The sequence below is a fragment of the Monomorium pharaonis genome, chromosome 1 (genome assembly GCF_013373865.1).
Source record: "Monomorium pharaonis isolate MP-MQ-018 chromosome 1, ASM1337386v2, whole genome shotgun sequence".
Lineage (NCBI taxonomy): Eukaryota > Metazoa > Arthropoda > Insecta > Hymenoptera > Formicidae > Monomorium > Monomorium pharaonis.
Genome location: NC_050467.1, coordinates 27,795,481 through 27,818,216, shown reverse-complemented (window position 1 = coordinate 27,818,216; position 22,736 = coordinate 27,795,481). Strand labels below are relative to the sequence as shown.

The window sequence follows — 22,736 nt, the reverse complement described above, 5'->3', positions numbered from 1 at the left end:
TGTCAGTATAATTATATGTTTAATTTCAAAATATTTAAAGCATACATGTCAACATATAATTAGAGACAATCAATAGTATATGTTGAATATAGCTGTCTCTAATAATTATCCAATCGTTTCTCTGAAAACTATTTATAATTTTATATATATGGTCTATTTCAAGGACATATACATATATGGTAATAGACTGATGGGTTAATATGAGGACATTTGTACATTTTATATAAGGATTATTATAAGGACATATTAAAAATATTAAATAAATTAATACATGTTGCTTTCCATTTGTATTAAAGTGAGACTGAGTCCCTCAGTAATGTATTTTATACGCAGATAGTGACGTCATTACTCAGTAATTTAAAGAAACATGCAAGTGATCACGCTTATTTTAATGACAAAATTATCGCAAAACATAACCTCACTTTTAAAGTGAGTATGCGAAACTCAATAAAGCACATAGTTTCAAAATTGCTGAAATGATAGGGAAAAAACTCAGTTGAATCTCACTTGGAAGAATGCAAAAAAATGTGCATTCAACTGAATTATGATTTTACAAGTGGGAATAATGTGAGTTTAATGTAAATGAAATACAGTAATAGTTACGTCTTCAGAATAATGTTACAGTCTGCGTATTATATAATTCTTCAATCCCTTAACTGTCAGCGTAAAAGGTTTTTGGTTTTTCGGACATGGTCGAAACGATCACAAAATTGAAAATCTTTGACACTAAAGTTTGTGGTCTCGAAAATCTTTTTTTATTCCTTTGGATACACTATGGATTTACAAGATCACGAACTTCAGTGTCAAAAATTCTCAATCTTTCGGAAGTTTGGGCCATGTTCGAAAAGACAAAAATCTTTGATGCTGACAGTTAAGGGGTTAAAGAACTGTAATACGCAGTCTGTAACGTTATTCTGAAGACGTACATGTATTAAATCATATAATATTTTTACTATGTCCTTATAATAATCCATACATAAAATGTAAAATGTCCTCATATTAACCCATCAACGTATGACTATGTATGTATATATATGTCCTTATAATAGACCATACATGTGAAATTATGAAAGTTTTCAGAAAAACAATTAGATTATTATTAAAGACAGCTATACTAAGCATATACTATTAATTGTTTCTAATTATATGTATGTATGTTAACATGTATGCCTTAAATGTTTTGAAATTATACGTGTAATTATACTTAAATGTTATTGGTATAAAAACGTTACATGTTATACCAATAACATGTAACGTTTTAGTATAATTGTAAATATAATTTTAAGATATTTAAGACATATACATGTCTACATTTATAATGTTGTACCAATAACATGTAATTATAATTATACGTATAATTTTAAGCCACTTGAGACATACATGTCTACATACGTACATATAGTTAGAGACAATCAATAGTATTTGCTCAATGTAGATGTCTTTAATAATTATTCAATCGTTTATCTGAAAACTATTTATAATTTTACATATGTGGTCTATTTCAAGGACATATGCATATATATTCATACACTGATGGGTTAATATGAGGACATTCTACATTTTATGTGTGGATTATTATAAGGTCATAGTAAAAATATTATGATTTAATACATTTACGTCTTCAGAATAACGTTACAGACTGCGTATTACAGTTCTTTAACCCCTTAACTATCAGCGTCAAAAGATCTTTTCGCACATGGTCCAAACTGCCAAAAAAATTGAATATCTTTGACACTGAAGTTCGTGGTCTCGAAAATCTCTTTTTATTCCTTTGGATACGCTATGGATTTACAAGATCACGAACTGCAGTGTCAAAGATTCTCAATTTTTCGGCAGTTTGGGCCGTGTCCGAAAAGACAAAGATCTTTGACCGTGGCAGTTGAGGGGTTAAACAACTGTGCAATACGCAGACTATAACGTTATTCTGAAAACGAAATTGTTAAATCATATAATACTTTTAATATGTCCTTATAATAATCCATACATAAAATGTATAAATATCCTCATATTAACCCATTAGTCTATTACTGTTTATGTATATATGTCCTTGAAATAGACCATATATGTGAAATAATCTTAAGACGATTCTTGAACTTAAGATCGGTCTATGACCTAGTTTACATCGTACATTTGATACGCGTATCAAGTAGTGAATTTAAGCTGATCAGCCAATAATTAAACACATTCACTAGTTATATTATTTACTATTTGATAGGCGTATCAAATGCACGATGTAAATTAGGTCTTGACTTTCGTCCTAAAGCACTGTATTTGCGGCCGGTATTCATATAGTCGAAACTTATTTCAAGATCGTTTCAAACAATGTCTTAAAATGCTAATACGGCTCTGATTGGCTGATGGCATGTTAAGACTGTACTTAAGATGGTTTTAGCCCGGATCTACAATAGTGTAGTAAGCCTTATGCCATAAGGAATTAACCAATTATATTCGATTATTTTTCTCAAATTCGATTATAATTGGTCAATTTCTTATGGCATAAGGTTTACTACATCTATTGTAGATTCGGCCTTACACATAGACATATGAATACCGATAATTGTATTTACTAGGCCTGTTTTTTTTGCTTCACTGCTGCACTGATGCAATAAGTTAAAGTGAAAGAAATATATATTAATAATTTAAGGCCCGTGGCATATACATTTCCGTAATCGTAAGTGTAAGTTTTCGACCAATCAGATTATTCAATTCAGCCGTAACGAACCGAATTAACCAATGGTATTGCTTAATTTCTTACGGTAACGGTTACAGAAATGTACGTGCCACGGCGAATGAGTAACAGATGTCCACAGATCGAAACGGACACCACCAATCAAATTCTATAAATTTACCCTAATTCTAACTCAGCGATCCGTTTCGATCTGTGCGCATCTGGGACGTTCTCACAATGGCTTTTATTACACCAGTGTAACAGTGTAGCGAAAAAGAGCAAACCGAATGTTTATAGAGGCAATAATTTTGTATGATTTCGACAATGAGCGCATTCAGCAGAGTCAACAGCTAAGTAGCAATTAAACATGATTGGTTTTAACTTATAGACAACAAATCAACGACATTATTCAGCGTAAAATCTAATAATGTTGCTCAGTTGTTGAATCTGCCGAATATAGTCAATGGGGCGCGTTCAGCAGACGGACGGGATCAGTAAGCGTTCAGTGATTCTCTAATATGATTGGCTCTTGTCTTTAGTTCTTCGTTGGATTTAAAAGCAAAAACCAATCATATTAAAGAATCACTAAATGCTTACTGATTTGCTCCATCTGCTGAACGCGCCCAATGGTTATATATAGTAGAATCGAGCAACGCGATTGGTTCAAATTTTACGGTTTCGGCATCTAACATATGATTATTGCTTTTATAAATCCGGCTTTAATCTACATTAGACTGCGATTCGAGGAACGTGTAACCAATAACGTTGTTATTTTTCCGTAAAAGTAAATTGATTGGCTCTACATTTCTCGAATTTGAGATCTTGGGCAAATTCTGGCGTTGTGGATACGAGATTTAATATCGTGGACACAAGCGTGAACAATTGAAAGTAACAATTCTGTATTTTGGTACTTTAAGCAACAATTGCAATTTTATTCTGCACTGTTCATCGAAATTTGTATCAGTGATATATTCATTCACATTTACCCATATTTATATAAATCCTTTAGTAATTACTAAATATATACCACTGATATATTTCAGTCTTAAGATTAAAATGTATTCATTAAGGAAACGAAAAAATGTACCAAGCAGTGAGTATATATTTTACAGATTATATTGTGTGTATATTTTCGAAACATCTTATTTATAAAAGAACAATAAGATTTTGTAAGTGAAATAAAAAATCTATCTTCATATTTTCATTATGTCATCTAGATATGATGCCACAAGTTGTGCTGAAACGTTACAAGATAGAAGAAAAAAAACACAAGGGTAAGATTGTTATTGTTAATTAATTTTATATACAGGATGTATTTTTTACTATACACAGCGTTATTCCTAATCAGAAAATAAGTTAAAAAGTTCTCATTTATTACTATAATACTCAATATAGTACATAAAATAGTATATAAGTGCTGTTGTGTTGAGTAGTGTGTGTGGCAATCTAACAGTAGAAAACTCACGCACACTACCAAAAAATAAAGTCAAAAATATAAAATAAAACTAATTAATTATTTAACATATTATTAGACTTATAATTATTGTAAAATTTAATTATATCTTTGACAAAAAAATGTGTGTACGTGCATGGGTGCATGTGGGCGCGCGCGCGCGCGCGCGCGTGTGTGTGTGTGTGTGTGTGTGTGTGTGTGTGTGTGTGTGTGTGTGTAGGATGTGGAATATTAATTATTCCATAATATTTAAAATTTCAAAAGTAATTAATTGAAAAAGTAAAAATATTGTTAATTTCTATTTTTTAAATTATTTATTTATAAATATTTATAATTATTAATATATACGTTTCATATAAGACACTATTAAGAAGAACACATTCAACGAAATAAAATAATAGCATATATTTTTATGTATTATTTTGTGTAACAATTTTTTTATAATTAAATAATTAATAATGAAAGAAATTCAAAACTACTTTATTTTCATAATCAGTTATTTTTGATACTTTAGACATAAAAATATCTGGTACTATTACATTTTTGGAAATATTTAGCTCAATAATAATTCTCTACTTTGTTAGAGATACAGCAGCTAAAAGTAGCTACAAAATTATATTTACGTATAAATTATTGAAATAGTAACTACATTTTTGATTTCATAAATTATGGAAAATTATTAAAAGTATCAGTAATTTAATTAAAAGTGCCAGATAATTTAATGTCTAAAATAACAAAAATAACTAATTATAAAAATAAAGTAGTTTTGGATTCCTTTTATTTTTAATTATATAATTATAAAAAAATTGTTACACAAAATGTTACATAAAAATATATGCTATTATTTTATTTCATTGAATGTGTTCTTCTTTAACAGTGTTTTACATGAAACGTATATATTAATAATTTACATAATAAAATATGTGGTAATATGGAAATATATTTATTGTAGACAATTATGAAAATAAAGGGTTAGATCCAACTCTCTCTGCAATGACAACAAATAGGTGGGTATTCCTCGCATATTTTCGTATTCATAAAATATTACATCTAATGTATATTAAACACTTTTATTTTCAGGTGTAAGATTACTAACATTGAAATAATAAAAAAACCAAAAATTATAAAAGAAAAACCGGGTACTGATGGTATTAAAGGTTTGCTACATGTAAAAATTAATATAGTCCTAGTTTAGCTTTCAAATTTTAGCTTACAAATAATAACAAAAATAAATTTGTTTTAACTATTAACATTACTTTAGCTTTGCTGAGTTTATGCTATAAAGCTAATTTTATTAATGTGTAAAATCATTACTACAATTTACATTGTTTATATTGTCATTTCTATTTGCAATATTAATTACAATACCAATTACGATATTTCAATTAATATATAAAATAAATTTTACTGACAATAATGTATGTATAATATTTTTCTACATTTCAGATAACAATTGCTCTTTCTCTGAAAACACAAATATTGACTCTGACGTTAATAATTTAAGTATTTCGCCAACAGTAAACGATTTGATTGAAAAAGAAGTAAATAATTGTTTTATGAATTCCAGTCAATTTTCCGATTTATTAAATACAGGTAATCTTACTTTGTAAAAATGGTAAATAATATAATTTGATTCTATATTTGTTACCTATGAATTTAGTTAGTGCTTATTCATTATTTATTACTTTTTAGTTAGCCCCATCACACATAAAATTCCATAACGACCTAAGTGTAGGAAAATCGATCAATTCCAATCAAGTACATACGGCTCTCTGAAAGCTTACGGTTACGTCTTGCGTCCTTATAGAAGTTAATGCGTGATGGCCCTTACTAATTAATTACTCAATATTTATATATTATATATATTTTTATTATTTATTAGATGTCATAGATATATCTTTTAATTCAATATTGGATAATAATACCGAAAAACAGTCTCCTTCAACTTCCAGTAAATTTCGAGGAGTTGAAAAAACAAGCAATATAAACAATCTTACTCGAGAGATTAATAATGAAATAGAAGGTACTAGATGTTTTCTCTATAATTTTTATAACGATCTTTTAGTGTTACTTGTACTTATTGTTTAATATTTTTTCTTGGTAAATAGAAAAAGCTATTGAAAGTGATCCTGATTATGTGCAAGGTGAATATTCATCAGTTACGAGTGATTCTGAAGAAACAGAGGGATCAGAACATGAGAATCGCGATAAATATAAAAAGCACTTTTCTAGTACGCATAATAATGATTCGACGGGCATATCTTCAGGTATGGATGTCAGTAACACTTTGGGCAATAAATATATATAGTACCTTTTTAGTACGTGTAATAATGATTCGACGGGTATATCTTCAGGTATGGATGTTAGCAACATTGTGGGCGAATGTGAAACTCGACAAGACGAGCAATCGATAATACCGACAAAACGTGCTGGCACAAAAAAATATATGTGCGTCTTCTGTCGTAAAATGCAAGCGAAGATTGTTCGACATTTCGAAATTGTTCATTCTAAAGAACCGGATGTTCAAAAATTCAAATATTTACCTAAAGGTTCAATGGAAAGAAGAAATATTATCGACACGTTAAGAAAAAGAGGAAATTTTCAATTTAACATTGAGAAACAGTATGAAGGACATGGTTTTATTCCATGCAGGCGAGCAAGAGAAAATCGTCCTAAATTACTTAAAAATTATCTAGCTTGCGGAAATTGCAAAGGTCATTATTTAAAATCGACAATAAGACATCATTTCAAAAAATGTACAGGTCGAATAGGAGAAAAAAGTCGTATTGTTAAAGTAATGGGTCGGAGATTAGAAGGCAAATGTCTTAAAGAAGCTGATGAGAGAGTACGGCGACTAATATTACCAGCAATGAGAAACGATGACGTCACGCGGAATATTCGTTACGATATTTTATTAATACTATATGCGAATTTTCAGTGCAAAAAATATAGGCACTCATCACATCATTTACAAATGATTCGATCCCGATTGCGGCTTGTAAGTCGTTTATTGATAGCGATGAGAAATATTAATAATAATATAACGTCTTTGATTTCTATTTACGACCCAAAATATTACGATACATTCTTAGATGCCATAAATATTGTTGCACAATATAACGAAGAAACAGATATCTATGAAAAGCCTGCTGTTGCATCTAATCTTGGTACCTACGTAAAGCATATTGGCGAACTTTTAATAACAAAATGCATAAAGGAACACGATGACAATACAAAAACAAATGCAGAAAATTTTCTAAAATTGTTATTTGTCGATTATGGAGCTAGTGTCAATAAAACAGTAGTCGAATCTCAAACTCAATTTAAAAGACAAAAAATTGTGAAACTTCCTGCAATAGAAGACGTACGAAAATTGCGGAATCATGTATTAAAAGTGCAAAAGGAATCGTACAATAATTTGAAAAATTCTGATAAAAATGAATTTTTATTATCTGCATGGATTTCTCTTGGAGAAGCTACTTTAACATCAATACAATTATTTAATCGCCGTCGGCCAGGAGAAACGGAGCGAATATTAATTTCTGATTTTAACAATTATGAAAGAATTAATGAAAATGTTGAAACGTTCAGTGGATTATCTGAAGAAAAAAAAAATTTGGCACAAAAATATGTGCGATTTTGCATACGCGGAAAGTTAGGAAGAACTGTTCCTATAATATTAGATGAACTTAATTTGGAATGTGCTCAAACATTTTTACAATTAAGAAGTAAAGCCAGAGTATCCTCAAAAAATCCTTATTTATTTGGTATTCCAGGACATGATAAAACTGTTAATAAATGTTTAGATGCATATCGAGCCATGACACATTTTGCTAAAGAATGCGGAACTGAATTTCCTAATACATTAACTAGCACTACACTCAGGAAACATATTGCTACTATGGGAATTACTCTTAATTTAACGGATACTCAGATTACAGATCTAGCTAATTTTATGGGCCATCATGAAAAAATACACAAGGAAATATATAGAAAACCAGTAGTGGTTAAAGATATTACAGAAGTTTCACAACTTCTAGAAGCTGCACAAGGCATTAGAGATTCAGCGAATAATTTAATTGAAGAAAGCGACAGTGAGATTGAATATGAAAATAAAGACAGCACAAATGATGAAATATTTGAAGAAACTAATTCTTTGCAACAATCGAGCGACAGTAAGTAAAAAATTTATTTCCATAATATCCTAAATATTGAAGATAATTATTGACGCAATATTAGTGCGCAGGTACACTAATAAATTTATGTAAAATTATATGTATTATAGTGAATAATTTTTGAGGCACACTGTAATAGATATAAAATTTCACGTTTTTATAATTTTGTATATAAATTTTGCAATTATTTATTAATTTGTTTTTTTACACTTGTGCATACACCGTAAACAAATTTATTACAAATTAAACTATTACAAACATTGCAAAATGTTGGAAGACCTTTCGACTCAGACTTAATTTAGTCCGTTTTACATGTATATAAACGTTGTTAATAATTATCAGACGTTTTGCATAAACTGTTATTTTATTAATTTAACGGTTTTGTAATACAGATTCAGTGTCAACGCCAGTATATAAAAAACGTACAAAAACGGAAATGACAGCGATACAGAAAAAACGCAGATCAAAAGGTAAGAATGAATGTATATTCAATCAATCAGTTGATAATGTTGTTTGATACCCAGATAACCAAACCTGCAAAAGCAGAATCCCACAGCAAATCCATAGCCTACTGTGTCCGCATTAAGCTCGTGTTCTGTGGGCAGAGACTGCATTCGACTGATCTACTCTTTTTCTGCCGCCAATATGCTCTCAGATTTTGTCCAGCAGATTCTGTACAAAACACAAGTTTAATGCGGACACAGTAGGCTATAGATTTGCTGTGTGGGATTCTGCTCTTGCAGATTTGGTTATCTGTATATTGAATAATTATAAAGAAAAAGATATTATATATATGTATTGTAGAAGTGTGTTTTACTTTTACATACGCAGACGCATTTGCGGTCCCTATTAAGCGAATAAATTGGACACAAGAGGAGAAGACAGCTGTATTAGAAGCATTTAAAAAACAAGTACAAACTGATACACTTATAACTGGAAAAGAAATGCAGAATCTTATATCTTCTACACCATGTTTGTCTAAACGAACAGTTCCTCAAATGAGAACGTGGTTACACGCGCAAAAAAGGAAATTAAATAATTTTTAAATTCAACTAGCATAAAAATCGTCATAAATGTTTTTTTTTTACTTATTAAAAGATGTCATGGGTAGACACGTTGTGTAATATAGACACAAATTTTTTATAAACACTTTATAAAATGATTTTATGTAGACTTTATGTATTCAAATACAGAGTAATTATGAACAACTTAAGTTATTTTAATACTTATTAAACCTTCTTATTCAATCATGTCATTCAATTCTAACATGACTTATTCGTTACGAAAATTTTCACCAAAAAGAAGCTTAATGTTTGAAATATAATAGATAAGAGAAATAGTTAATAATATGAAAAATAATTACGGAGTATAAAACATAGGCTGGGCATAAGACAGACAGGTGTGACGCGACTCATCATCAAATGCGGGCGCTTTATACAATCAATTAATCACACATCAGTTACAAAAGATATTAATGGGTTACACGCACACATACGCGCGCACACTAGCTTATTTATTTATTATTGTTGTCAAAATATCAAATAGATGTTTTAAAAAAGGAAATAGATTACTTTATTAATCTATACATTATATACGCGTGTATAATTTTTGTGAAACGTATGCCTGAGGATATTTTCGTTGAACAATTGTACAATATGTAGATCAAATATTAGACGTAATTGTATTAAATCATGTAACAATATTAGTCCTTGTAATAATCCATACATAAAACGCGTGTATATGTCTTTGTATTAACCAATCAGTCTATTATTATACATATATCCCACCAAACATCAAGTTACATGTAACGTACTTGTTAGTTGTAATTTCCCACTCAACAATGTAATTGTAATATAACACGTGTGTTATATTGCAATTATATTAATTGGGTGGGAAATTACAACTAACAAGCACGTTACATGTAACTTTGTGTTTGCGGGGATGTATTTGCCCTCGAAATAGACCATGTAAGTTAGGTCATACTTTTCAGAAAAAACGATTAGTACTAAAAATATCTATATTGATTAAGCAGTATTAACTGTGCATCTAAATATATATAATAGACCATATATGTTAGGTCATGAATAAGATATGTACATGTATGTAGGTCTTATATTATAAATATAGGTTATATAGTATGTGTAGATTATGTGGCTTAAATGTTTTTTGTATAATTTTAGGACATTAAAAAAGACCTACGTGCATATATTTAGATGCAGTTAACACTGCTTAATCAATACAGATGTTTTTAATAATTATCTAATCGTTTTTTCCAAAAACTATGACCTAACATATATGGTCTATTTCGAGGACATATATATATATGTATAACAATGGACTGAGGAAGTTTAATATGAAGACATACATAGATACGGTTTGTTTAGATTATTATACGGACCAATATTGTTACATGATATAATACAATTACGTCTAATGACATTTGGTCTACATATTGTACAATTGTTCAATGAAAATGTCCTCAGGCATACGTTTCACAAAAATATTCCTTTTTTAAAAAATCTATTTAATATTTTGACAATAATAAATAAGCTAGTGTGTGTGCACGCGCGTGTGCGTGTGTATGTAAATACATTAATATCTTTTGTAACTGATATGTGATCGTATCAATTGATCGTAAGCGCCCGCAATCTGATGATGAGTCGCGCTATCCCTGCCTATGTTTTACACTCAAGCCGTAATTATTTTTCATATTATTAACTATTTCTTCTTACTAAATCATGTTACAATTGAATGACATGATTGAATGCCCTCAATTGCAATATTTAATTTTGGAACAACATAAAAGCTATAATTATCACAATTATTGTTATTAAAACTAATTTTACTTTTTATGTTAAAATACAAACTAAAGTTTTAATATTACTCGTGACATTACTTTTTATTTTAAATTGTATTTTATTTCATGCATTTAACAAATAAGTCATATTAGAATTAAATAACATAATTGAATGAGAAATAAGGTATTAAAATAACTTAAGTTGTTCATAATTACTCTGTATTTGAATATATAAAGTCTACATAAAGTTATTTTATAAAGTCTTTATAAAAGTTATGTACATATTACACAACATGTCTACCCATGACATTATCTTTCAATATGTAAAAAAAAACACGACAATTTTTATGCCAGTTAAATTTAAAAATTATTTAATTCCCTTTTTTGGGCGTGTAACCACGTTCTCATTTGAAGAACTGTTCGTTTAGGCAAACATGGTGTTTATAGAAGATATAAGATTCTGCATTTCTTTTCCAGTTATAAGTGTATCGGTTTGTACTTGTTTTCTAAATGCTTCTAATACAGCTGTCTTCTCTTGTGTCCAATTTATTCGCTTAATAAAGACCGCAAATGCGCCTGCATATAAAAAAATAAAACACACTTCTACAATACATATATATATATATATTTTTTTTTCTTTATAATTATTTAATATCAAACATTATCAACTGATTGGGTATACATTTATTCTTACCTTTTGATCAATGTTTTTTTACGTATCGCTGTCATTTCCATTTTTGTACGTTTTTTATACACTGGCGTTAACAATGAATCTGTATTACAAAACCGTTAAATTAATAAAATAACAGTTTATGTAAAACGTCTGATAATTATTAACAACGCTTATATGCATGTAAAGCGGACTAAATTAAGTCTGAGTCGAAAAGTCTTCCAACATTTTGCAATGTTTGCAATAGTTTAATTTGTAATAAATTTGTTTACGGTGTATGCACAAGTGTAAAAAAACAAATTAATAAATAATTGCAAAATTTATATAAAAAATTATAAAAACATGAAAATTTTATACCTATTACAGTGTGCCTCAAAAATTATTCACCATAATACATATAATTTTACATAAATTTATTAGTGTACCTGCGCACTAATATTGCGTCAGTAATTATCTTCAATATTTAGGATATTTTGGAAATAAATTTTCTACTTACTATCACTCGATTGTTGCAAAGAATTAGTTTCTTCAAATATTTCATCACTTGTGCTGTCTTTATTTTCATATTCAATCTCACTGTCGCCTTCTTCAATTAAATTATTCGCTGAATCTCTAATGCTTTGTGTGGCTTCTAGAAGTTGTGAGACTGCTGTAATATCTTCAACCACTACTGATTTTCTGTATATTTCCTTGGGGATTTTTTCATGATAGTCCATAAAATTAGTCAGATCTGTAATTTGAGTATCTGTTAAATTAAAAGTAATTCTAATAGTAGCAATGTGTTTCCTGAGTGTAGTGCTAGTTAATGTATTAGAAAATTCAGTACCGTATTCTTTAGCAAAATATGTCATGGCTCGATATGCATCTAATCATTTATTAACATTTTTGTCATGTCCTGGAATACCAAATAAATAAGGATTTTTCGAGGGTACTCTGGTTTTACTTCTTAATTGTAAAAATGTTTGAGCATATTCCAAATTAAGTTCATCTAATATCATAGAAACAGTTTTTTCTAACTTTCCGCGTATATAAAATCGCACATATTTTCGTGCCAAATCTTTTTGTTCTTTATATAATCCACTGAACGTTTCAACGTTTTCATTAATTCTTTCATAATTGTTAAAATCAGAAATCAATATTCGCTCCGTTTTTCCTGGCTGACGACGATTAAATAATTGTATTGATGTTAAAGTAGCTTCTCCAAGAGAAATCCATGCAGAAAATAAAAATTCATTTTTACCAGAATTTTTCAAACTATTGTACGATTCCTTTTGCATTTTCTATACATGATTCCGCAATTTTCGTACGTCTTCTATTGCAGGAAGTTTCACAATTTTTTGTCTTTTAAATTGAGTTTGAGATTCGATTACTGTTTTATTGACACTAGTTCCATAATCGACAAACGATTTTGGAAAATTTTCTGGATTTGTTTTTGTATTGTCATCGTGTTCCTTTATGCATTTTGTTATTAAAAGTTCGCCAGTATGCTTCACGTAGGTACCAAGATTAGATGCAACAGCAGGCTTTTCATAGATATCTGTTTCTTCGTTATATTGTGCAACAATATTTATGGCATCTAAGAATGTATCGTAATATTTTGGATCGTAAATAGAAATCAAAGACTTTATATTATTAATATTTCTCATCGCTATCAATAAACGTCTTACAAGCTACAATCGAGATCGAATCATTTGTAAATGATGTGATGAGTGCCTATATTTTTTGCACTGAAAATACGCATGTAGTATTAATAAAGTATCGTAACGAATATTCCACGTGACGTCATCGTTTCTCATTGCTGGTAATATTAGTCGCCGTACTCTCTCATCAGCTTCTTTAAGACATTTGCCCTCTAATCTCTGACCCATTACTTTAACAGTACGACTTCTTTCTCCTATTTGACCTGTACATTTTTTGAAATAATGTCTTATTGTCGATTTTAAATAATGACCCTTGTGATTCCCACAAGCTAGGTAATTTTTAAGAATTTGAGGGTGATTTTCTCTTGCTCACCTGCATGGAATAAAACCATGTCCTTCATACTGTTTCTCAATGTTAAATTGAAAATTTCCTCTTTTTCTTAACGTGTCGATAATATTTCTTTTTTCCATTGAACCTTTAGGTAAATATTTGAATTTTTGAACATCCGGTTCTTTAGAATGAACAATTTCGAAATGTCGAACAATCTTCGCTTGCATTTTACGACAGAAGACGCACATATATTTTTTTGTGCCAGCACGTTTTGTCGGTACTATCGATTGCTTGTCTTGTCGAGTTTCACATTCGCCCACAATGTTGCTAACATCCATACCTGAAGATATACCCGTCGAATCATTATTACACGTACTAAAAAGGTACTATATATATTTATTGCCCAAAATGTTACTGACATCCATACCTGAAGATATGCCCGTCGAATCATTATTATGCGTACTAGAAAAGTGCTTTTTATATTTATCGCAATTCTCATGTTCTGATCCCTCTGTTTCTTCAGAATCACTCGTAACTGATGAATATTCACCTTGCACATAATCAGGATCACTTTCAATAGCTTTTTCTATTTACCAGAAAGAGATATTAAATAATAAGTACAAATAACACTAAACGATCATTATAAAAATTAAAGAAGAAGCATGTAGTACCTTCTATTAATTTCTTGAATAAGGTTGTTTATATTACTTGTTTCTTAAACACCTCGAAATTTGCTAGGAGACTTTTTCGGCATTACTATCCAATATTAAATTAAAAAATACATTTATGACATCTAATAAATAAATATATATATGTATTTATTATTTACTACATGTAATAAATGTACTTTTAATTCAATATTTGATAGTAATGCTGAAAAACAGTTTCCTAGCAAATTTCGAGGAATTCAAGAATGAAGCAATATAAACAACCTTATTTAAGAAATTAATAGAAAGTACTACATGCTTCTTCTTTAATTTTTACGATGAAATAATATATAATATATAAAATATATGACGTAATATATAAAAATTGAGTAATTAATTAGTAAGGACCATCGCATTAACTTCTATAAGGACGCAAGACGTAAGCGTAAGCTTTCAGAGAGCCGTATATACTTGATTAGAATTGATCGATTTTGTAAAACTGCATAATAGGAGCCTATACGAGAAATTATTTGAAAAGTAGTAGATCTTATGTATTTTTGGTCGTTGAATCCAAAACTGTTGTTAGAATTAGAGGGTCACTTGCATTTTTTAATATATTATCATGAAAATAACAAAAAACAGTAAATATTGTGTTTAACAAAATACAACACACCGCGTTTTCTGAGAATATATATTGTGTATGTGTGTGTGTGTGCGTATATTGTACTTTGTTAAACACAATATTTACTGTTTTTTGTTGTTTACATGACGATATCTTAAAAAATACAAGCACCCCCTAATTCTAACAACAGTTTTGGATTCAGAGACCAAAAATAGATCTACGATCTACTACCTTTCAATTGATTTTTCGTATAGGGCCCTATTATGCAGTTTTACCATCGATTTTAGCTACGGTCCACTTGACGCTACAAACGTTTCGAAGCATTCTTTGATTGGTCAATTCGTAAAAATCTTTGTTTCGATTGGTCAGTCAAACACTTCGAAGCATTTGTAGCATCAAGTGAACCGCAGCCTTTCCGGAAGCACCCCGACTGACCACGTCCCAATTGATCACCGCTTTTCTAATTGGCAGTCTAACGGAAAAACTCTAAGCATTCATTGCTGTAAATGGTTGTGGTCAATTGCAACGTGGTCAATCAGGGCGCTCCCGATTTTCGTACAATTACGTCGTTATAAAATTTTATGTGTGATGGGGCTAACTAACAAGTAATAAATAATGAGTAAGCACTAACTAAATTTAAAAATAACAAATACAGAATCCAGTTATACTATTTATCATTTCTACAAAGTAAAAGGATTACCTGTATTTAATAAATCCGAAAATTCACTGGAATCCATAAAACAATTATTTACTTTTTTTTCAATCAAATCATTTACTGTTGGCAAAATACTTAAATTATTAAAGTTAGAGTAAATATTTGTGTTTCCAGATAAAGAACAAATGTTATCTAAAAATGTAAAAAAATATTACATACATACATTATTGTCACTAAAATTTATTTTATATATCAATTAAAATATTGTAATTAATATTGCGAACAGAAATGACAATAAACAATGTAAATTAGTATTCATTTTACACATTAATAAAATGAACTTTGTAGCGTAAACTAAGCAAAGCTAAAGTTGTGTTAATAGATAAAACAAATTCATTTTGTATACATTAAAAATTTAAAAATCTTGCTATATTAAGTATACTAAGAAATATTTGTACAATAATAAAGCGAAATTGCAGTCACTTTTTTTAATTTTTACCTGATATTCCAGAACATAAAATATTGACAATATTTACAAATAGATAATTTAAAAAATTGAATCTAACAATATTTTTACTTTCTCAATTACTTTCGAAATTTTTAATATTATGAAATAATTAATATTCCATATCCCACACGCACACACGCGCGCGCGCACACACGTACACATAACTTTGTGAAAGGTATAATTAAGTGTTTCAATAATCTTAATATATGATAAATAATAATTCACATATATAGTTATTTGTACATATTTATATATATGTATATATCTAATAGTTAAATTCTGGATACTTTTATTTTTTTCTAAAAATTTATTTTTAGAAAATTATCATAAATACATAAATAAATAATTTTATTGCTATATATACATGTTTTTTTTTTAAATTACCTTCACTGACTATATAATGTTATTGTTTTGTCGAAAAGTAAATTCATTGAGTTCTTAATTATTTATTTCTATAATGCTTAACAAATTAGTAAAGCAAAATAATTATTAAAAATTGAAAAATTAATTCAATCAGCGGCCTATTCTTTAGCTGGGTATACTTCAATGAATTGTTTGGTAATGCGTGCAAGTTTTCTACTGCTAGATTATCACACACTATTAAACACAACACAGCACAATTATATACTACTTTATGTATCACATTAAGTATTATAGTAATAAATAAGAACTTTTTAACTTATTGTCTGATTAGGAATAACGCCATGTATAGTAAAAAATAAAAAATCCTGTATATTGTATAAAATTAACAATAACAATCTTACCTTTATGTTTTTCTTCTTGTATCTTACAACGTGTCAGCACAACTTGTGGCATCATACCTGGATGACATGATAAAAATAGTTTCCAAATAAGGTACTGTCGGCAAAACTGGATTCTTTCTGAATTCATCTTTATGCAATTATTAATCCTATACAAAGCATATCCTATTACGAAGCTCAAAACAAATGTACCAGTAAAATAATTAAATTTCAGCTTATGGTACAATATGTATTTTGCGGTGAGAGTCGTTAAGAATGAGTATAGTAAGTGACTAATGCATGTCGTCATGTATCCAGTTTCTTTGTACATTATTGTAAAAGAAGTAAAGATAAAAGCTTCGTATATTAGTCCATGTATAACATAGAATAGCTGCAGCAAGACAACTAACAATGTAGCTATATCAAGTTCCTCAATATTTGAACTTTTTACGTCGTCAACAGCTTTAATAGCAATGGCTATATTTACAATCAACTGCAAAATAAAAGTTATAACATTCAATTTTTAATTATTTTATTCCATACTGTACAATCCACACTTGTGGCGAAAATAAAAATAAAAATAAAGTAATAATTACCATGCCAATGAGAGAAGCTCTTATTAACAGCAGTTTAATGTCCAAAGTGCCAATTCGCGGATTAATTTCTCTGCCCTGCCAAAAATTATTTATCTTATTGTTGGTTGACACATATATATTCAGGTTGATCACTGAAACTTTTCCTACCTTAATGTATAATTCCACAGCTAAAATCGTTCCCACAATCCAGCTACTGATTGAAAATTGTACAATATTATTGATGATGTAATTGCTAACTGATATATTCATATATATATATAAACCAAGTCCAATTAGCATCACTATAGTGCTCAAATAGCCATTTACACAATACTGAAGTCTTCTGGTTTTACTTTGCTGTCCGTCTATGGTTTTCCCAATTGGTATAATCGATGTACAAGTCAATAATATTAAAAATGCAACATAGGATAATGAATATAAATTTATATAAGACTTCCAATCAATAGAAAGTTTTACAAGTGCAGTTTTGCATTGTCCTTTCGAGCACAAGAATTGTGGTAAGATTACAGACAACGGTAATATAAATATGAGAAGACATGTCCCGATCCATTTACCCCATTCTTGTGATTTGTCAACTCTATTTATCTCTTTTTCACGTTTCACATCTGTCTCATCTTCTTGCAAGGGTTTTGTCAAATCTCTTTGCATGGAACATTCTCTTCCTTTTTCACCCAGAGGATAATCTTGTATGTAATTTTTTCTCTCCCGTGAGAGCGAGACAGCTCTGTCGATGCTTCTCGTTACAGATTTATGTTCCTGCTCAGTCTTCAGAAGCGTCGGTCCATGTGTTACCAACATAATTTCTCTCTTCATACACATTTGCAGAAGCAATGATTCAGTTGAATTTTCCAGTGCCTTTGCATCGCTTTTTTTATGATTACTCGCTTTGTCTTCAACGTCTATGCGGGATAAAAATATTTTAGCAAGACGCGTGTTACGAATGGGTAATTTCCTAAACGTGGTTGGAGATTTCCCAGTACAAAATCTTATTGTTCTTTTATAAATAAGATGTTTCAAAAACATACATAACACAATCTGCGTTCCGTTTCACGCATAATGCGCATAATCATTCATCTTTGTTGTTTGTCTGATGTTAAACAAAGATAAACAATGCATTATGCGCATCATACGTGAAACGGAATGCAGCCACAATATCTGAAACATGTACTTACTGATTGTTACATTTTTTCATTTTCTTAATGAATATATTTTAATCCTACGTTTGAGAGTTCAGCATTTTCGACCATTTCATCATCATGTTAGAAAAAGCAGAACTTTCAAATATGGCTCGTCCTCGTCGCTCGTCGCTTAAAGGTGCCTTTTCACGCTGAAGCTTGACGCTCAGGGTGCGGTCCCATGAAGCGAATTATGCGGAAGCGGAACGAACGGATCACCAATCACAGAACCGTTTCGACGGAATCTTTGAAAGAGTTCTATCAGAATGATCCCGCGATTGATGATCCGCTCGTTCTGCTTCCGCATAATCCGCTCCATGGGACTGCACCCTCAGGGTGCGATCCCATGAAGCGGATTATGCGGAAGCGGAACGAGCGGATCACCAATCACAGAACCGTTTCGACGGAATCTTTGAAAGAGTTCTATCAGAATGATCTCGCGATTGGTGATCCGCTCATTCCGCTTCCGCATAATCCGCTTCATGGGACCGCACCCTCATTTTCAGCGTCAAAAGACATCACGTGACTAAAGGCGATTTTTGGCAATCGTTTGATACATGTACCAAACTGTATCAGAACCAATAAAATAAAAGTTTATTTATATCTCATTGGTTCTGGTACAGTTTCGTATGCTTTGGTACATGTACCAAACTATTGCCAAAAATCGCCTTTAGTCACGTAATGTCTTTTGACGCTGAAAATGAGCGTCAAGCTTCAGCGTGAAAAGGCACCTTTAAGCGACGAGCGACGAGGACGAGCCATATTTGAAAGTTCTGCTTTTTCTACAATAGAATCTACAATAGATGTAGTAAACCTTATGCCATAAGAAATTGACCAATTATAATCGAATTTGAGAAAAATAATCGAATATAATTGGTTAATTCCTTATGGCATAAGGCTTACTACACTATTGTAGATCCGGGCTAAAACCATCTTAAGTACAGTCTTAACATGCCATCAGCCAATCAGAGCCGTATTAGCATTTTAAGACATTGTTTGAAACGATCTTGAAATAAGTTTCGACTATATGAATACCGGCCGCAAATACAGTGCTTTAGGACGAAAGTCAAGACCTAATTTACATCGTGCATTTGATACGCCTATCAAATAGTAAATAATATAACTAGTGAATGTGTTTAATTATTGGCTGATCAGCTTAAATTCACTACTTGATACGCGTATCAAATGTACGATGTAAACTAGGTCATAGACCGATCTTAAGTTCAAGAATCGTCTTAAGATTATTTCACATATATGGTCTATTTCAAGGACATATATACATAAACAGTAATAGACTAATGGGTTAATATGAGGATATTTATACATTTTATGTATGGATTATTATAAGGACATATTAAAAGTATTATATGATTTAACAATTTCGTTTTCAGAATAACGTTATAGTCTGCGTATTGCACAGTTGTTTAACCCCTCAACTGCCACGGTCAAAGATCTTTGTCTTTTCGGACACGGCCCAAACTGCCGAAAAATTGAGAATCTTTGACACTGCAGTTCGTGATCTTGTAAATCCATAGCGTATCCAAAGGAATAAAAAGAGATTTTCGAGACCACGAACTTCAGTGTCAAAGATATTCAATTTTTTTGGCAGTTTGGACCATGTGCGAAAAGATCTTTTGACGCTGATAGTTAAGGGGTTAAAGAACTGTAATACGCAGTCTGTAACGTTATTCTGAAGACGTAAATGTATTAAATCATAATATTTTTACTATGACCTTATAATAATCCACACATAAAATGTAGAATGTCCTCATATTAACCCATCAGTGTATGAATATATATGCATATGTCCTTGAAATAGACCACATATGTAAAATTATAAATAGTTTTCAGATAAACGATTGAATAATTATTAAAGACATCTACATTGAGCAAATACTATTGATTGTCTCTAACTATATGTACGTATGTAGACATGTATGTCTCAAGTGGCTTAAAATTATACGTATAATTATAATTACATGTTATTGGTACAACATTATAAATGTAGACATGTATATGTCTTAAATATCTTAAAATTATATTTACAATTATACTAAAACGTTACATGTTATTGGTATAACATGTAACGTTTTTATACCAATAACATTTAAGTATAATTACACGTATAATTTCAAAACATTTAAGGCATACATGTTAACATACATACATATAATTAGAAACAATTAATAGTATATGCTTAGTATAGCTGTCTTTAATAATAATCTAATTGTTTTTCTGAAAACTTTCATAATTTCACATGTATGGTCTATTATAAGGACATATATATACATACATAGTCATACGTTGATGGGTTAATATGAGGACATTTTACATTTTATGTATGGATTATTATAAGGACATAGTAAAAATATTATATGATTTAATACATGTACGTCTTCAGAATAACGTTACAGACTGCGTATTACAGTTCTTTAACCCCTTAACTGTCAGCATCAAAGATTTTTGTCTTTTCGAACATGGCCCAAACTTCCGAAAGATTGAGAATTTTTGACACTGAAGTTCGTGATCTTGTAAATCCATAGTGTATCCAAAGGAATAAAAAAAGATTTTCGAGACCACAAACTTTAGTGTCAAAGATTTTCAATTTTGTGATCGTTTCGACCATGTCCGAAAAACCAAAAACCTTTTACGCTGACAGTTAAGGGATTGAAGAATTATATAATACGCAGACTGTAACATTATTCTGAAGACGTAACTATTACTGTATTTCATTTACATTAAACTCACATTATTCCCACTTGTAAAATCATAATTCAGTTGAATGCACATTTTTTTGCATTCTTCCAAGTGAGATTCAACTGAGTTTTTTCCCTATCATTTCAGCAATTTTGAAACTATGTGCTTTATTGAGTTTCGCATACTCACTTTAAAAGTGAGGTTATGTTTTGCGATAATTTTGTCATTAAAATAAGCGTGATCACTTGCATGTTTCTTTAAATTACTGAGTAATGACGTCACTATCTGCGTATAAAATACATTACTGAGGGACTCAGTCTCACTTTAATACAAATGGAAAGCAACATGTATTAATTTATTTAATATTTTTAATATGTCCTTATAATAATCCTTATATAAAATGTACAAATGTCCTCATATTAACCCATCAGTCTATTACCATATATGTATATGTCCTTGAAATAGACCATATATATAAAATTATAAATAGTTTTCAGAGAAACGATTGGATAATTATTAGAGACAGCTATATTCAACATATACTATTGATTGTCTCTAATTATATGTTGACATGTATGCTTTAAATATTTTGAAATTAAACATATAATTATACTGACATGTTATTGGTTTAACAATGTTACATGTTATACGAATGACATGTAAATACAATTATATATAATTTCAAGACATTTAAGACATACATGTCTACGTACATAACATTTTTATACCAATAACACGTAACTATAATTGTACGTATAATTTCAAATCATTTAAGACGTACATGTCTACATACGTACATATAATTAGAAACAATCAATATAATATTTGCTTGATATAGATGTCCTTAATAGTTATCTAATCATTTTTCTGAAAACTATTCTTAATTTCAAATATATGTCTATTTGAAGGATATATACATATACGGTAATAGACTGATGGGTTAATATGAAGACATTTGTACATTTTATATAAGGATTATTATAAGGACATGTTAAAAATATTAAATAAATTAATACGTGTTGCTTTCCATTTATATTAAAGTGAGACTGAGTCCCTCAGTAATGTATTTTATACGCAGATAGTGACATAATTACTCAGTAATTTAAGTAAGAAACAACCAAGTGAACACGCATTTTAATAACAAAATTATCGCAAAACATAACCTCACTTTTAAAGTGAGTATGCGAGACTCAGTAAAGTACATAGTTTCGAAATTGCTCCAGATTGTACTGAAAATCTGAGTTGTATCTCACTTTGGAGAATGCAAAAGGAACGTGCATTCAACAGAATTATGACTTCACAGGTGGGAATAATCTGAGTTTAGTGTAAATTATACAGTTCTTCAACCCCTTAACTGCCAGT

At 29.9% G+C, this 22,736-nt stretch overlaps 3 protein-coding genes across 7 annotated transcripts; 1 reads left to right on the top strand and 2 right to left on the bottom strand.

Moving 5' to 3' along the window:
- The first annotated feature begins 7,897 nt into the window (after positions 1-7,897).
- Positions 7,898-9,298, top strand: LOC118645047. Its single transcript, XM_036285325.1, has 2 exons — positions 7,898-8,296; positions 8,689-9,298. Exons 1-2 carry the CDS (start codon positions 7,942-7,944, stop codon positions 8,811-8,813), a joined length of 480 nt encoding a protein of 159 aa, XP_036141218.1. The 5' UTR covers positions 7,898-7,941; the 3' UTR covers positions 8,814-9,298.
- Positions 9,299-11,305: 2,007 nt separating this feature from the next.
- On the bottom strand, positions 11,306-12,677 carry LOC118645040. Of its 2 annotated transcripts, XM_036285314.1 has the most exons (4): positions 12,590-12,677; positions 12,260-12,493; positions 11,788-11,866; positions 11,306-11,669 (listed from the first exon to the last, which is right to left on the bottom strand). In XM_036285314.1, the coding sequence occupies exons 1-4, from the start codon at positions 12,612-12,614 to the stop codon at positions 11,648-11,650; spliced, it is 360 nt and encodes a 119-aa protein (XP_036141207.1). In that variant the 5' UTR covers positions 12,615-12,677; the 3' UTR covers positions 11,306-11,647. The 2 variants fall into 2 exon arrangements, with proteins under 2 accessions (XP_036141207.1, XP_036141205.1); XM_036285312.1 differs by having other exon boundaries at positions 12,260-12,638.
- On the bottom strand, positions 11,721-18,795 carry LOC118645036 (delta(14)-sterol reductase LBR-like). 4 transcript variants are annotated; one of them, XR_004962809.1, is made up of 7 exons: positions 17,650-18,668; positions 17,503-17,577; positions 16,931-17,399; positions 15,704-15,850; positions 14,154-14,320; positions 13,777-14,074; positions 11,721-13,666 (listed from the first exon to the last, which is right to left on the bottom strand). XR_004962809.1 is itself a non-coding variant. In XM_036285311.1 (7 exons), exons 2-7 carry the CDS (start codon positions 18,319-18,321, stop codon positions 14,015-14,017), a joined length of 1,590 nt encoding a protein of 529 aa, XP_036141204.1. In that variant the 5' UTR covers positions 18,322-18,401; positions 18,675-18,795; the 3' UTR covers positions 11,721-14,014. The 4 variants fall into 4 exon arrangements, 3 of the variants coding, with proteins under 3 accessions (XP_036141204.1, XP_036141191.1, XP_036141197.1); XM_036285311.1 differs by adding an exon at positions 18,675-18,795 and having other exon boundaries at positions 11,721-14,074; positions 17,650-18,401; XM_036285298.1 differs by having other exon boundaries at positions 11,721-14,074.
- Positions 18,796-22,736: the final 3,941 nt, after the last annotated feature.